Raw genomic sequence first — 18,831 nt, 5'->3', positions numbered from 1 at the left:
ATGGATTTGGATTTTGGCTTTATGACGGTCTACCAACATGTTGGTCATACTCAACTGATGTTTGGTTATTTTATTATTACAGCTATACCATTCTTTAATTTGTGAAACCCCAGTAGCTTTGTTCTCAAGAGCCTGCTTAATCATACAAATTGTTTTGCATTGGGTAAGACAAAGTTTTCTAGAGAACTTGATGCAATAACTTTATTCAATGTGTCCTGCTGTTATGCACAAAATAAAAACAGGACAAGCATCAGGTGTTATACACCTGATGTGCTGTATGACATTACAAAAAAGCACACACACTAGGTACAAGTGCTGCACTCCACTAATTTTTATCACTCGCATTCAAATACTTTTTTGAATAAAAATATAGTCAAATATTTTTTGAATAGACCTCGTATGCATATGTTAATTCCAATCACTGACAACCACTATCAACTTAAAAACATAAGCTAGTTATAAGTTGAGGTGGAAAATTAGTGAGATGTCAGTCAGATTCACTGTACTTCTTAAAATTGCTGATGTTAGCAACAAAAACCTACTTTACAAGACCTGTTCATTCCCTGAAGTGCAATTTTCAGAATCTCATCATAATCATCCTATATACATAGTCGCAACTTAAAAAAAACTGCAGTTTATTAATTATCATCAGAAAAATAGTAAAAATTTGTAAAAACAAACTGTTAACAAGTTCAGAAAAAGAGCATATATTCCTTAAATCTCATCTTGATTCTGAAGTAAGTTTAGGAAAACTGACTATGCCAAACATAAGTTTATTTGTGTAATCAAATGCACTTGCTTAACACCAAGGTACATTTTGATATTAGCGAAATAGTAAGTACATAACTGCAATATTATCACAATATCAGCATTAAATGGCAGAAGTTCTGGAGAAAAGCAATTATGTATTATTTAAATATTTATAAAATTGCATACATATATTAGTATCCAATTTATCTTTCATTTGAAACTTTAAATTAAAAAAAAAAAATGGATATTTGTCCTGACAAGATATTTTATTAATTACACACAATAGAATGAGTGGTTGGGGAGTAACATACAGTATAAAAGCAAACATACACTCAGACACACTATAATATTACAATAGTAAACATAAATTTGTGAATAAAGAATAGATTTGTAATAAATAGATTGGTAATTTAATCTTTATAAACTGATAACTAATTTTTTTATGCTTCTAAAATATATTGTATTTCAATTTGAAAAAGAATGCTAAATGTGAAATTATACATAAATAAAATACTAAATTAAATATTAAACAAAGAAGCAGCTAAAGTACTTAGTTTGTCACTATAAAATATTATAACTAATTAATTTAAAAAAGACTTCAAAATAATATTATTTTCCACATTTTATATTTTACTAATTATCAAATTTTGGGTTTTTAAAATTAAATCAAAATAAAAAATATATATGTAAATGAACAGATAATCCAGATATACCATACAATATTAAATACCTGGTAACTGAAAATGTATTTCTTCTTATAATGCACACAATTCAAAATTTAACCACCAAAGTCAATAATATATAGATCATTTAGAATAAAAATTACTTCTAATATCTACTAGTTCAAAAAATAATAATAGCGATAATAAACAAGTATAACAATAAGAAAAAATTAACTTCTATGTTAAACAACTCTGATTATTAACAATGAATAATAAAACTATAACTGGCTATGACTGCACTAAAAGGAAAATGAACAATACTATTTTCTATAAGGTATTAACTAACAATAATATGGTACTGTGATAAGAATACAGGTAATTTGGTTAAAGGTTATTATCAGGAAAGTAAATTTATAATCTACATCCTATGCATTAAATTTAAAAATGAGAAATTTTGTTAATCATTCACAGTTATTTTTTTGTATCTTCTAATCTTCTTGTATAATAATAGTCACATAACATGTTTCATCTTCCATAATGGTTAACTGTAAAATTTTTGACAAAAAGAATTACAGTCAAAATTCAACTGAAGTTAATAATATTTAAATATGAGATGGAACTGATTCTTCTGAAGTATGGCCTTAAGAAAGACCATGTATTTATTCTATAAACACTTGAATACAAGTCTATGTGTTTGGATACAAATATAAAAATAATGATAGACTAATCTGGTCAAAATATATTCTTTTATCAAAATCAGTTATTTTTGTATGATTAATGAGTACAATACGAAGAAAAAGAATAGTTGTACATTTTTTTTTTATATAAATGTTTACATACAAAGCACTGAAGCAGTAAAATTAGCTACAAAAATTATTGGAAAACAAAACAGTAATTACTATCTATTTTTGCCATTATTCTTTTTAATCAAATAGCCTAGTTCTTTTACTTTTTAAACTGAATACTGTCACATTGGAATAGATATTCAGATAAAAATTAATCTTCAGTAAATTCTGATTTGTTCTAGCATATGATATATAAATAAAAGATTGCATTTGAACATGTTATATGATAGATTCTAATAACTATCTATTATCAAATGCTTGAAAATATAATAATAATTATTATTATTATTATTATTATTATTTTAGTGCTGCTACAGAAGTAAAGACACCTATAAATATTGTACTAGTCTGTGCATAAACTAATATTTTATTAGTTTTTAAAAGTAAAAATCAAAATCAATTGTTTTTATCATATACTTATTAGAAATAGTTTATAAGAGTAATGGTAATATTTTTATGATCACGCATTTTTAATGTTCTTAGTATTTTCTATATTATACAACTAATAATTTTTTTCAAAACTATACAAATAAATCTATCAGCTTAAAATAAATGCAGCTTTAATGAATAATATATAATGACAGTAAATGTAAGACTATATACATTATTTACTGCCATATGCATTTATTAGTAAATTTAATGTAATACTACAAAATCAAAGAAGGTTTATTGTAGTATTTATACATATTGCAAAAGAAAAGAAGGTCTAATGTATTTTTTTGTTTTTTAGATGAGATCAGCAACTTTTAAACTACTTTCCATTAAAGTAACAACTGAAAATAACTCTTTCAAAAAAAGTTCAAATTAATACTGGAAAACAATTTATTTCATAAAATTTTCTAACAGTAATTAATATATAAAATAGTAAAATAATAAAAAAAAGTTGACCAAACAGAATTTTATTTTTAAGTGTTTTATGTATATTGTTGGATTCTCATAAATTATTATTATTTTAATTCTGTTTTATTTTAGAATTTTTACAAATAGACTGACGATCTGGGTTCTATTATGTTCTGGTTGAAATTCAATTCATATACAGTTGAATTTCTGTGTTTCGGGAAGGAAAAGGAAGGTAGGTAAGGAACTAGTCTATTCTACACTAAGTCTATTCTAATCTACTCACGCCAGGGCTATTACTACGAAGTCAAGCCAGTTCCATGCGTCTCTAAGGTATGTGAACGGTTGTAGAATGAAGCCACGCGCCATCACCTTCACAGCAGACTCAAACGTGTAGATCCCCGTGAAGATGACCCTACATAAATTAAAAACAGTAATATTATTTAATGACACTGTTTTATAGAATAAATATTATATAATACAAATATATTATCAGCTTAATTCATTAATAGAGAAAAATAGCCAATGCAGTTTTGGAGTGCAGATGCTAAAATTAAAATTAATAATAATAAGAAAGAAATATAAGAGATTCTAGCCTGACAATACAGATATGTCTGACACAGCAATATTAACTGTCACAACAATAAGCAATTAGGTTAACCATTTAGAATGAAAAAATTTAACCACAAAAATACTCATTATAAATACTGTTTCATTATCTTAGGGTAACAGAGTCTTGTGTAAGTTATTAACACTAGGTATATCTCCCAGATGTGAGTCTTAAAGTGTGTCTCAATGCAAGCTACCATTTTTATTTTAAACCAACTTTATTTTTTGATATTCATATCATTCTTTGTAAGAAGTTATTCTACTTCCAACAGCCAATCGTAAATATCAACAGAATGAGAAATTTTGGTCCCTTTTCTTCTAGCTCCCTTCAATTAAAAAAATGAATTATTATGATATTCACACAAAATTCTTTAGATGACCTAAAGAATGTAACTAGTAAAGAATTTAATTTAGGAGGCCAGAAAGAGGGTTAACTTTTGGGAGACTAGTAAAGAATTTTTATCTTCATTTTAATTGCCCTACAACTACCTCATAATTATTAAAAATTGTAATAATGTGATATTCAAACAGTTCTTTTACAAAAAATGTTTTACTTCCAGAGTGAATAAAAAACACAATGTTATTCAATTCAAGTGGCCAAGACCTCTTTTAATAGATGAAAATCTTAGGTACCTCATATTTAACCCATAAATAGATTTGGTAAAATACTTGTTTAAATATTTAGTTGACACTAAATATTTATCAAATATAATATTTCCATAAATAGATTATGCTTAAAAACTATTTGGAAAAAATAAAAATGTAAAGCGAAATGAACATTTTAATTGAAAACTATTATCAGTAAATATGGGACAATTAGTACAAGTAAATATAAAAAAGAGGGACAGAGAGGACACATGCTTGCATGTGCACACACGCACACATACACAAAACTTAAAAGAAAAAATGAAGAATTAAAGAAACATTAAATAAATCTATTATTCTGATCAGTACATAATATATTATATAAATCATATCAGGATTGGGTATTTATACTATTCTACAGACAAAAAAAGTAACTGCTGTAGCATTAGCCTGGATGGATCAAGGGAAACCATGGTAAAGCTTTGATCAGAACAGCATCACAAAATACACAGTTAGTTACAAATTAAAAAAAGAATAGTAGTGGATAGTCCATATTAATCATTTAAATATATTAAATAACATTAAAATAAACAGATGAAAGTACTAAATACACAAAATAAATCACAATTCAAAAGCCATTAATGAAAATTATTTTAAGACATGTTTATGGACATGTTACGCAGATATGTTGGTAATTCAGGTTTTGTTGTATAATGTATGTCTTTTTAAATAATACTAATCTTTTAATTTTATTTTAAATAAATTGATAGGAAATCTTTTAAATGGTTCATTAATTTATTAAACAAGGCAATAGAAGCTTAATAAATCCTTTTATCATAAGCCAAGTACTAAGTTTAATTAAATGTTTTCTTGTCTACTTTGATAAAGTTAGATATTGTTATTTTTTGAAAATAACTGACAATTATTTTTAGCAAAAATTTCATATTCATAAATAGAAACATAAATTAAAATTTTCAGCTCACTCTATATCAGACTATATGATTCATATTTTGGGTGCTAAACAATGATGTGACAGACCATTTTTGTATCTTGAAAAAACTGGCTATTTGAGAGCCCAAAAGATAATATTGTACTTCATATGGGGATATACATAGACATAATAAATATTTAATAATGACATATTTATTGCTTTATTAAGATATTTTTCAAAGCAAAACAGTATGGTTTGATTGTTGCAAATGAAATCAATTTGATCTCCCAAGAGAATTTTTCATTTAATTAAACACCCAGAAATATCACTGTATGGACAACAGATGTACTGTTATTATTATTTATGGGAATTCAATAAACATGGCTGAGAAACAATGCAGAAGTAGTTTTATCCACATCTTAGATTAGGTTACAATCCATCTAAAGAAAAATTTGCTGAACTAATAAAGTTGAAAAATAAAATAATTATAATAGTAATTATTAAAAAAATAAAACATACTTACAAAAAAAAACACAGTCAAGTATTTTACTAGTAACTATAAAATAAAAACTACTGCTGTCTTAAAATTAAGCAATATTATTTTAAACAGTTGAAGTAAGGTTAATAACAACCACTAAAACTCCCCATGCTTCAAATAATGAAATAGCATGTTAGAGCATGATATTCTAACCACAGAAATGCCTCTTAAATAAGATTAAATAAACATTTAAATAACTGCTAAATGTTTTTTCGTAAAATGATTTTAAATAGACTTAAAATTCTAAAAAAAACAAAAAAAACTGTTAGATATTACATATAAGATAATCAATTTTCTAGTAATCTGGTAATAATGTAAATTTTACTACAACATTACTCAATTTTTATCCTCCTCAGGATTTCAAGCTAATAAATTTAATGTGAAATTGAGATATCTAAAAGTGAATTCCAGTATTATCAGCAAGTTTAATGGAAATAAGTAGATGATATTTTTAATATTTCTGATTATTAAATTTACCTACTATACTGGAAGTAATCAGATATTGCCACTTTTTTTATCCAAATTTTAAAGATAATTAAATAACTTTTTAAATCAATAGATAATACTAACAGATGAAAAAACGAAATTATCCATTTGACCATCCCTGAATCGATTTTGACTAGTTTTGACGTGACATCTGTACATATGTATGTATGTATATACATATGTATGTATGTATCTTGCATAACTCAAAAAACGATTAGCCCTAGAATGTTGAAATTTTGGATTTAGGACAGTTAACATCTAGTTGTGCACTTCCCCTTTTGATTGCAATCGACCAAAGATGTCCAAAAAATTCCCAAAACAAATTTGGATTTTGGTTTTTTTCTTAACTGCAGTAATAAGCTCTCAATGAGAGCTTTTCAACAATATATCATAAGTGGTACTTATTTTCATTGATTCCTATAGTCAAATAAAATTTTAATTAACAAAATATTTGGATCTTACAAGGGGAAGGCCCATCAGTTTAAATCCAACTTCATTTCCTTTTTTTTAATTTAAATATATTGATTTATTAATCAATTAACACCTGATTATAAAAAATGTTTTACAATAAATAAATAGAAATAGAATTTATGTACTTTTAAGCATACTTTTATGTACTTATAATTTTATGTACTTTTTAAGCACACAAAAATCACATGGTGTCCACATCATATTTTAAAAATAGAAAACACTAAACGGTAACCTAAATTTTTGTTTAATACAGGAGGTATTTCTGTGACTGTTGAAGTTTCATGTTATCTCTGTCTTTCTTAAAATACATTTTTTTCTTTTCCAATCCAATATAAAAAATTAATATGAATTAAACCATGCCAACCAGTATGATTGGAGAGTATGAGTAATTTAGTGTTTGTTATGCTAATTTTTTACTTTCTACTTGTACTTTTAAAACAACATGATATCATTTTTAGTCAGTAGTACTTTTGATTTTTATTTTGAAAGATAGAATTAAAATACTTCATTGTAATTTATTTGGTAAATATGTTTTTATTTATTTAATAATCACTATTAGATTTACTATTTTATTTTTTAATGTTCTTTAATTTTTTTTCTTTTGATTTCTTTTTTTTAATATAAATTTGTATTTATCTTTACAATTACCCTGTATCTTCTGATGACAGTTTAACATAAAAATGTTCATTTGCTTTAGATTTTTATTTGTTTGTAGATGTTATTTGAGCATTTTCTATTTACTAATTTATTTTAGTAACTGTTGACATAATAGATATTTATTTGTCATTTCATAATCATTCAATGAAAAGGACAACTTCAGTTTAAAAAAAATATGATCTTTCAAATTCTATATATTGTTCTTCCAAATGTTCTTTTGGAACTAATTATGCAGTTCTTTCTTCAGTAGAATTGTTAAAGGCACTGTGAACTCTGAATTTTTCACTTTCTTTAAACAATCTCACAATTCCTGTGCACCACCCAGTGCCTCCAGGTTTTATGAGGAATTAAAAATAAAAATTCTTGGTTTTTCTTATATTTGTACATTCACTACTGAACTTACATTACTTTACAGATTCACACCTTTATTACATTAGTCACTAAACTGAAAAGTCAAGTCAGGTAAATATGTTTATAACATTTCTCATTTGAATGATATATCTTTTCTCATTTAAATATATTTCACAGCTTTTGTCATTAGACAAAAATATTGCTTAAAGACAAAAAAAAATAAAATTAAAAAAATGATAAAGAGAGTATAAATAAATCATATCAGAATAAAGTAAAAATTACTTATATCCTGTCAAGTCGATGTTCTTTTTAACAGATAAAAAGGAGTGCTCCAGCCTGGAAAGATCTAGGGAAATCATTGGAAAAGAAATCATCAGACTAGAATTACAAAGAACAAAATCACTGGATAAAAAAGGTTAGGTTTAGTCCAGGTTAATACATAAAAATTATTATATTAATTCACTGAGCAGCATTACAACACATGACACATTAAAATTATTAAAAATTATAAGAAACTAACTTTTAAAATTAACTGAACCTGCTCTTCTAAATATATTTTGCACCAAAAATTTGCACTTTCTACTGTAGCATTGATTCAACTATATGAAAATAATAAATAAACAAAACAACATGGAATAATGCAATAATTTTGAAGTCAGTAGTTATTAAATACTGTATTTGAATACATATTTAAGTATACTTTAAATCAATTTTATTTTATTCTATTTTTTCAAGTATAAAATTGTATCAAGGAACATAAAATTGTGCGATAGTAATCCACTGCATTATCCAGTACAACTATTGCCATTCAGATGGAAATAAATCAATAACAGAAACAGTAATAATAAAAAATTATCTGTAATCACTTACTCGGTGGATTCAACAGTTGGTGTGGTAGGCATTATCATGAGTACACAATTTACTAAAATGGTGCAGATGATGAATATGGAAAACAGCGGATGTACAAGAATGTAGATCGCTACTCGACGGATCGGGTTGAATGGATCTAGGATCCACATAGCATCAGTTGCACTAAACCTGAATATATCTTTTCCTTTGCTTACAACTACAAAAGTCTGAAAAATATTAAAGTAAAATAATGTTATAGTTTACATGTAAAACACAATATTTTAAAGGTATTAATATTAAATTCTATTATTAAAGGGTAATTAAATAAATTTCTTCAGTGAGAAAGTTTAAATTAAAAGCTTACAAATTTAAAAAAAGACATATATAATATTAAGCCAAAAAATCAAACATGGAATTTTAAGTATTTTTTCAAAAACAAAATTTCTTAATTTCTTGGGTAATCAAGACATATTCATACAAGCAATATTTGAAGTTGCTGCATTTATAACTCTAATTTACGGGACGACTCAGATAAGAAAGTATTACAATATAAAAATCTAACAAAAATGAATGATAGTACTGATAAAAAAACTGCAAGGATGATGCAGTCAAAGTTATGAAGATTATACACAGCTGGTAAATAAATAAAACGGTGAGCTATATTTCTTTTAAACAAATTTTTCCAATTATGATTTTGTTTCTTTTTTTTTGTAATTCCTTGATTATTTGTAATAAATTTCACATATTTTAAAACTTTTCTAATTATTTTTAATGAATAGTACTGAATAATCCATACAATATATGTTTTTTAAATCTTTTTATCAAGCTCATTTATTTGATTAATCTAATTAATGAGTTTCAAACCATTTTGGATGTACAGTTTGAAAAAATGTTGTAAGTATGCTGCCAGTAAAATACCACAAACTGCATGTAGCCACTGTGAACTTAATATCTGAAACTGAAATGAATGTTTAGTCTGTTTCATTAAAAATCAGCATACCCATTGTGAAATCATAGAGACACAAACCAGGGTAAATTAGGAAAAATATTAATTATGTAACACTGATATAACCACAATGGTTGTAGGCAACCTGACATGAATCACAAGTTACTGCTAAAACTAAATAACCAATGTTAAGAATAATAAATACTCCATGCAAGGTTTACTAAGAAAAGTAAATTAGTTTCCCTTTGCGTTTTTCACTAAGCTGAATTCAGAGAAATTGCAAATGTTGGACTCAATTTAGTAACTCAATATTTCCTGAACTGTACATTGTATCTGACCGATCTATCTAGTAGTTGAAAGGTCTGAAAGTTTCGAATAACATCTCTGGAGTACATGAAGTTTCAAAAAGGACTGCTAGAGTGTTTGTGCCGCCATTATGTGTCAGTAAGATGGCTGCAGTGCAACACAAGGTTTTCTGTGTTCTTGAGTACGGCAAATCTCAGTCCGCAACTGCAATGTAGCATCCATTTTGTTTCTAATTTAAAATTGACCTTCAAGCAAGGAAGAGCATACGTGGTTTGTTTCACCAGTTTGAACAAACAGCGTGTCTGTAAAGGCAAGAGCATGGTCTGACCACTTTTGGCAGAGGAAAACGTGAGATGAATTGAAGAAAGTTTTGTTCCAAGGCCCAAGAAACTTGCCCAAGAAAGTCAACCCATAGAACGAACAGAGAACTTCAAATACCTCAACCATCTGTTTAGCATGTTTTGAGGCATCGTTTACTTTTCAAGTAATACCGCCTACAACTTTTACCGGCTCTTCCCGGAGGTGACAAACCAAAGCATATTGAATTTTGTGATCAAATTCTTGAAAACATGGAAGACGAGACTTTTCTAGCATGTTTAATTTTAAGTGATGAAGCGATGTTCCATCTGATTGGAAAAGTGAATAGACATAATGTTTACATATGGGGTCTACAAAATTGCCATGACACACTGCAACATGAGAGTTCCCCAATGTTCTTTGAGCCCTATTACAAACAAAGGTTTATGGACCATTTTTTTTTTTTACAGAACACACGATTACTGGAATAACGCACCAAGGCATGTTGGAAATTGGCTTTTCCCTCAACTAAATGAAGATTCACAAGACTTCATTTTTCAACTGGGCAGAGCTCTGCCCCATTGACACCTAAATGTTCAATGCTACCTGAATGAATCTCTAACTCAACAATGAATAGGACAAATTGGAAATAAATACCTGGCTCTTCAATTCTAGTCTCCAAGATGACCTGATCTCACACCATGTGACTTTCTCTTGTGGGGGGTTTGTGAAACATGCAGTTTATGTACCACCTCTATTAACAAATCTAGCCAACCTACAGAACCATATCACAACTGCGGTGAACTCAGTAACACAAGCTATGCTTCCTTGCATGTGGAATGAGTTCAGCTACCACTTACACGTGTGCTATGCAATTGAAGGGGGCCACATTGAACATTAATGCATTTTATCTGTAAACTTTATTAAGTCATTTCAGATGTAATTTACTTCATATTTATCATTTAGAAAACAGAGTTATGAATTTCAGTCTATAATTTTGAATTTCTCTGTATACTGTTGCATATTAGCATGTCAAGACCACCAAAATTCAGACCTTCATTCTGTCCACCAGAGGGGTTGGCTTCATAACGAATATCATTACTCTAAGAAAATGTAACTGATGCTTCTTGTATCTGAGGTAGTATACTCATCGAAGCCATAAGAAAGACTGAGACCAACAGTGTAAATATACCCCTTCTTTCTGTATTGAAACAGTGAATTATATTCACTGCTTCAACTAAGATATAAATTCCATAGAAAATTTTAAAATAGAATAGACAAGGTAGAAAGTTCTTTAACAAAAAGCAACAAAGTTCTTACTTTACAAAGCTCAAGTCTTACAAGTAAAAATAGTTGTTTTTACATTTAATTCTAATGGTTAGTTGAGAAGGTGTATCAATTTTTAAACGTGATTGAAAATGGAACATTTGCCTTCTATCATCACCTTAGATATTCAATGGGAAAGCATTATAAAAAAATTTCAAAATCCTCTTTAGATTTTTTTAATATGAAATAATGTAGTCCAATTTCAAAACTTTCTGTAAATGAAGTAGAAAATTTAACATATGAACCAAAACATGGAATGATCATTTTATTGATAAAAATGGTATGCAAGTACTCAATTACAGCAAAAGATAACCTGAACTACATAGTCAATGTTTAATTTCCTACCGTGTCTCAGTAGATTCACTAACATTTCCCATTTTATCAAGCATTACTATTTATACACTCTCTGAACTCCAAATTTTGAGATAAGTTAATACAATGATTGCATGCAACTTACAATGATCTAAAAAAAGTATTCTAAACAGTATCACTTAAATTCAGTAGGTATGCAATAATGTTTCTTTAGGGAAATCAAGCATGAGCAAGGAAATAATAACAGTGTTTCTTTTTTTTAATTGTTCAGTAATTAAAATGTTATTTACATGACAGAAAATTTTGTAATCCAGAACTGTTCTTTCATTCATTTATTAAGTAATAAATTTCATTACTTTTTAAAACAATTCATCATAATTAAAAACAATGTGTCATAACTATATCATTAGATGTGAACAATATAATAAAATTATATTTGAAAATATAACTAACCAATTGAATACATATAAATTACTTAGAAACAACTACATGACGTCTGAAATAATTGTTAAATAAAGAAATAAAAACTAAATCACTGAAAGACAACAAACATATATAATCTGAAAACTATCTTTGCAGTCTGTAGTATATATAACAAATAAATGAGAGTCAGAAAAATCAACAGACAGTTGCTCTCAATATCCCACTTGCTCACCACATTTTGAAAAGTGACAATTAAAAAACTATATCATTTTCTATTTGCACTACAACCGTTTTGAAAATTACAATGAAATATAAACAAATATATTATAGTTTATATTTTTATAGTTTAAATGTAACTGTGGTTGATATAATGGTACTTGCCATGGCAGGTATCAAAATGTTTACTCTTCATCCTAAAACTAAAATGAAGTTTATTTTTTTATTTGGAGTAACAAGTATTAAATGAACCAAAAAATTAGTTTTTATTTTTTTGATACAACATAAGATTATTGATTTTTGGTGAAGTATTTTTCCAACTTACAAAATGTTATTTTTTCTTTTCATAAAACAATAATTACCACAGCATTTATTCATTTTTATTTTTTTCTCAATTTCTTAAATCCATGAAATATATGTTACTACAAATTTAATTCAGTCTTTGGGAAGGCCAAGAACATGACACACATGCTATCCCTTGATCTATCAATAAAAAAAAAAAAAACAAAAATCATTCCCTATCTTTTTTTTTACTACAGGCAAGTATCAATATATGCATCTAACATCTTCAAAGAAGTACATTCTGGGGAAATTTATTTTTCAAAATTTCAGTGGGTAAATACGAAAATGTTCAGCCAGCTAAATATTACCACGCAATAAAAAATGTTATTCCTGTGTATTGAATCTAGTCACTAAGCATGCAAACTACATTTAAAATTTTGAATTGAATACAATAAGTATATTTTACAGAAAATGAAAACGTTTTACCAGAATCTTATTTAATAAGCTTTGAATACTAACTAACCTTTTCTAACTACACAATGAAATGTAATGAGCTTCAAATATATAAAATAAATGTAAATTTTTAGAATTTGTAGCAAATTTATAATATAAAAAAGATGACCAACCAGCAATACATAATAAAATAAACCCAAAATCCAGAACAAAAAAAAAGAATAAATAAACGATAAATAAATCTAACAAAATTAAAACTAAAATGGAATAATAACCAAACCATAAAGAAATAATCAACCCTAACACAGGAACTAAAAAATATATTAAATAATTACAAAAAGAAATTACAAAAAGTAAAACAAAAATTAATAATACAGTAGACCATTTTTTTAAATAAAAAATTAAAATAACAATATACATAAACAGAAATAAAAACATCACAGATCCAGATTCTTAAACAAAAAAAAAATAAAACAAAAGACTACTTAATAATAAAAAAATAAGAAATAAATATCATCAAACAAAAATAAATAAATAAATATTTTTTTTTTAAATTTTAGTACAATTTTTTTTTTTAATGTAATAAAAAAATAATAAATAATCCAATTATATAAACAAATCAATTTATATAAACAAAGTTTAGGTTTAATTTAGGTTTTAGTTTATGTTTATGTTTTGTCTTTTATTGCTTTTATTCTTATAAGAATATTTTTAAATAAAATTGTAAACAACATATATTTTTTGTATGTGAAATAAAATTCATTCTTTTGATTATACTATCTTTATGAAGGATTATATTATTTAGTTCATTTCAAAGTTGTCTGTAGAAAAAAACACTTCTAAAGAGGCTTTTTTAAAATAGAATCGGTAATCTTACAATAAAACTTATAGGAATCTAGACATAAATTAATATATTAATAAATCCTGCTGCAAAGCCGCTCAGAAACAAAACTAAGCGCTCAAAAATGAGTCAGTGAAATATATTTGTACCCTCTGGTTGTGATAGAAGGAGTCAATGTCCTCGAGAGGGGTTGAGGCCAATTCCGGAGGGAAAGAGCCTTGCAGACGGACTGGGAGAGGGACACCTTGTTCCAGGGTGGGGTCCGGCTGCGGCCCTTCATCTTCGTCCTCGTCCTCATACCGAACCTATATGAAACATTGAAAACACATAAAAAATATTAGTACAGCATGGGAACATTAACAAAAATTCTTAACTTATTCATCATAGAATATCAATATTTTACATTTAATTAAAGTGGTCTACAAAAGATTTTTAAAAATCAATTTACCACACATTAAAATATCTTATGCCAGCTAAACATTATTATATGTATATAGAGCAAATTAAAAAATGGAAACATGATGGAGTAAGACCAGGAAGGCTTCTAGATCAAACACTCTTATTCTCCAAAGTCAAAAAATAACTTCTTCCAAAAAACTTGAAATTAAGTCAATAAATGGAATAATTGCAGTCGGTAAAAATAATATTTTAATAACTTAAAATACAATGTTTAGATTTTTGTAAGAAAAAGCCATGAAAAACTTTAAGAATAATAAAATTTATCACAGAGTAATTTCCTTCTGAGAGTAAACCATACTCAACCCATCAAAAAGCTTCACACCACAGAAATGACATTCATTCAGTTAAATGTAACACTTTATTTTGGTGGTATACCTTTTTCAGGAATTTTTAGTCAGTTGTATGACAAAAGCAGTTAATAATTTAATTAACCGTATATATAAAAAATTAAGATTAGCCTTACCAGTGATGATAATCAAATAGTAATTATAATCATGATTATGTATTTTCATTTCTTAAACTGCTTAAACTTTCGACTTGCTTAAAATTAAGACTACACCAGCCATTGTCATTTGACCAAGTATTATAGTAAATTAAAAAAAAATAATAATAATGCATCAATACTGAAATGTATGCAGTGAGAAATTTGAACTGCTCATATTTATTATAAATTTTTTACACTCAAAAACATAAATTTTACAGATCTGCATTTCTATATTTCTGTCATAATGACTCAAAAAAGATTCCTTGACCACAAATCAGAGAATTTTTAAAAACAACTCAGATGCTACACAGTATGTGATTTAGAAACTCATTGTAAAAGTGAGATACAAAATTAAAAAATGTGCTGGCAGAAGCTGGAAACTGAAATGTCTACTTTATAACTAAAACTGTTATAAAATATATAACTTAAAAAAACAAAACCATTTCCTCTCAAAAAATGGACCGACAAAAATCTAGAGTTGTTTGACTTCATAATAACATAAGCAAAATATAGTATGCTCATGTTATTATAACAGGTGTTATTTAAGATAGACAAACTACAAAAAACAAAATAATAAATATAAGTCTATAAAAAGCATTTAATTATTCAACAATTAAGTCCTGATGTTTTGAATTTATTAAAAAAATGACCAATGATTACTTTTTTCTATTTACTAACCTAATGCTGTTTCTTAATTCTGATAAAAACTTATTTCTACAATAGTAATAAAAGTTACAACTTGCAATTCTAATTAGATTTTGATTGACAAGTTTTATTTTAACGTTATATTTATTTCCTCAATTTGTATATTAACTGCTACATAGGAGCTGCTGCATAGCCTAATTGCTGCTCCTCTAGTCCACCATATCCAAATTGATAATGCAGAAAGACAAGAATACCAAAGAGATTACAATCGTTAACTAAAGCAGGAATTGTACAGATCAGTTTAAACATAATCTAATTTATTAGCATAGAACATAGAATTCTCTGCTACGTAGATATTGCAAAAAATAAAATTGTAAATGGTAGCCATCTTCAATGTTTTCAATTAACCAGCAAAGATATCAATGTTGCATCCGAATGTGAAATGACAATCACATTCTACTCAAAACACAAGCGTACATACTGAATGAAGTTGTTTACTAAGATAAATTACTATAATTGTCAACATGCTTTGAAGTAATATAATTTGAAATCAAATTATAAATAAAATATTACTCTAAAAAAAATAATAAATTCAATTATTTACCGTGAATGGCTTCCAAATAGATTATAACTAAATTTCACATTGTGATTCAGATTATATAATAGTTCACACTTATAAATGGCAATAACCTGCAATTCATTACTAATAACAGAGAATATATAACAATTCTGTTTTCAAGACAAATGATAAAAAGTGAGAGTGCATAAGCTTCAACAAAAAATTAGTAATCAAGTGACTAAAAATTGAATCTTATTGCTATAAACTTTAATAAACTTTTTATTTTTTTTCCTTATAAGCAAACATTATGATTATTTTTTAATAAAATGTAAATGATTATTATAAAAAGCTACTTAACAACAGTATAGTAAAGTTTTCTACTTCTAGTAAACTAATACTACTGTGCAATTTCAAATACTTTAAAGGTTTGGCACAACTATATACAGTTCATCATTACAGCTGAAAACACTTTATTAAAATGTCAGCTACTCATCAAGAAAATAAATCTTCAAATGAACTTAATTAGACTCATATTATTGACTAAATCATTGGAAAAGTTATAATTATTCATTTCAATTCTCTTCTATAATAACAGCTAAACTAACCAAATAGTTTAAACTCAATTACATCACAAAGCAATACAATTAATATTTGCAGTGGTACAAAAATATAAAAACAAATAGTGTTTTACATTTAATACCTTATATGTTCTGAACAAGTAATTCTTGATTTTGTTCCTTCTGAGATAGAGAATGTTATTTATGTAAATAATCTCCCAACAAAAATAAAAGCTTACAATAACATTGCTGAACATTTTGAGTTTGTTCGAATCTTAAAATTCAATACTTACTTTACCCATTAATAATACTGTTAATAACCACTTACTAATAACTGCTGAAAATATTTTTATTTTAATGTTATTTATTTTCTATTGACATAAAACAAATATCTTTTAAACAGTTGTTTTATCACCTTTACATTATTTATTTTTTTTATGATTGTAAATACTTTAAATAAAAATGGTAATGACACTAACTACTAAAATTAAAATCAGGATTCTATGGAGATAAGTATCATTTCTGTCATCACACTTCATTATTTTCTTACCAATCTGGGTTCATTATTACACACTTCCCATTAAACCTGTACATTCATTGTTGAAAAGTTCAAACAGTTTCAATATTAGAATGGATTACAAATCTCAAGAATAAAAATAAAAAACTTCATAAAAATTGTTAAATAATCTCATATGTAAATTTAACCTTAAAAATCCAATCATTAGAGTTGAAAATTGGAACTTTACTCACTATCATTAATCTTTCTAACTAAATAAACTTGTAAGAGAGATTGTCAAGATTACAGAAAATAAACTCGAGTGTGATGTTTACCAAAACATCAGTTTGAGATACATCTGGGCACAGATGAAAAACATATTTTTTAAATTTTATGTAACTAATACATTTTTTAGTTCAATTTCTAAGAATAAAAAAAAATGTATATCATTTTCTCATTTCATCTGTTTATGATATTTTCATTAGCAGTTTCGAAACTAAAATACAGATAAAAATTTTATTCCAACTATATGCATACAAGAATTTACTTCTTTCTTATATTTCCTTAAAATCATATAGTTTAAACATTTATTTAGGCTTATTTCAGATGTTCTCTGTTATATTTGTTCCCCAGTTCTTATTTTCCACTTTTTCACTCTTAATCAAATGAAAATCATTTTCTTGAAGGAAGTTCCTTTAGGTTAACAAACAAGTAAACATTACAGAGTACAAGTCATAGTTGCGAGTGCCCAATAATTTCCTATCCGTACTCCCAATTGCCTGACATGTTACCATAAACTTGTTTAAAATAATGAATGCAAATTTTCATGTAGATTGTGCAGAGCAACAAGTTGGGACAAATATTTGGGAAGATTTTTTAATACCCTTGAAAATTACATTTAAAAATAAGTAAGAGATAAACTTTGTTTTGGTGTAATTACAAACAACCAGAATAAAGAATTGATTACTTCAACTATATTAACTTATTTTTGGAACTGTCCTCTGTAAATGCAAATGGATTTTATATATATGTAGGCTCTCACAAAGAAAAGGGAAGAATTTCAGGGCTTGTTCTACAAATGAATATTTTAAAAAATTCATAAAACATGGGTGTTTGAATTGCTTCATTTTAGAGTTAGTTACAGTTTATGAAAAAATTCACTCTTGGTTTCTGCCCCAAGGGTAAAATGAAGCCATACTGAAATTCTTGGAAGCTAAATTAAGCAAAATAAATTTGCTGGTTTTATTAAATTCCCATTAAGTAAGTAAAATTTGGAGAATATCTCTGAGAAATAATTCTGAGAAAATCTATGTAACTAACTCTATTAGGTGACAGAATTGTTTTTCCATTATTGAAATGAAAATGAATCATTTTCCAATACTAAAATGATCCTTGATTAAAACTACAATTAGGTATTTTTCTGCCACGTTTCAGTCTGTTTTGTTTTTAATGAAAGTCAAATTTCTTAAATTTTTCTTCTTGTTCAGCTGGCATTACCAACATAAATCTCCTCAGAGTTAAATTTTCTAGAAATTTTATTTGTTTGCTTGCAATTTAACAAAGCTATGTTTAACCTAAAAAAAATGATTTTTTGTGACACTAATTTTTTGTGTTACAATAATTTTCTGCAAAAAATTACAAAATACAGTTCTTGAATC

General features: G+C 26.5%; 1 protein-coding gene across 1 annotated transcript in view; it reads right to left on the bottom strand.

Annotated features, from left to right (window-relative positions):
* Positions 1-18,831, bottom strand: part of para (sodium voltage-gated channel paralytic) — a 544,951-nt gene that overhangs the window by 300,531 nt on the left and 225,589 nt on the right. The window contains exons 5-7 of the mRNA XM_075370553.1: positions 14,123-14,278; positions 8,593-8,798; positions 3,381-3,509 (exon numbers count right to left, since the gene is read on the bottom strand). Of these exons, the coding sequence (XP_075226668.1) occupies positions 3,381-3,509; positions 8,593-8,798; positions 14,123-14,278 (491 nt within the window). The remainder of the gene's footprint in view (positions 1-3,380; positions 3,510-8,592; positions 8,799-14,122; positions 14,279-18,831) is intronic.

Source organism: Lycorma delicatula, chromosome 1, assembly GCF_047948215.1.
Source record: "Lycorma delicatula isolate Av1 chromosome 1, ASM4794821v1, whole genome shotgun sequence".
In the NCBI taxonomy this organism is placed as follows: Eukaryota; Metazoa; Arthropoda; class Insecta; order Hemiptera; family Fulgoridae; genus Lycorma; species Lycorma delicatula.
This window is presented reverse-complemented; position numbering and strand designations above follow the sequence as displayed.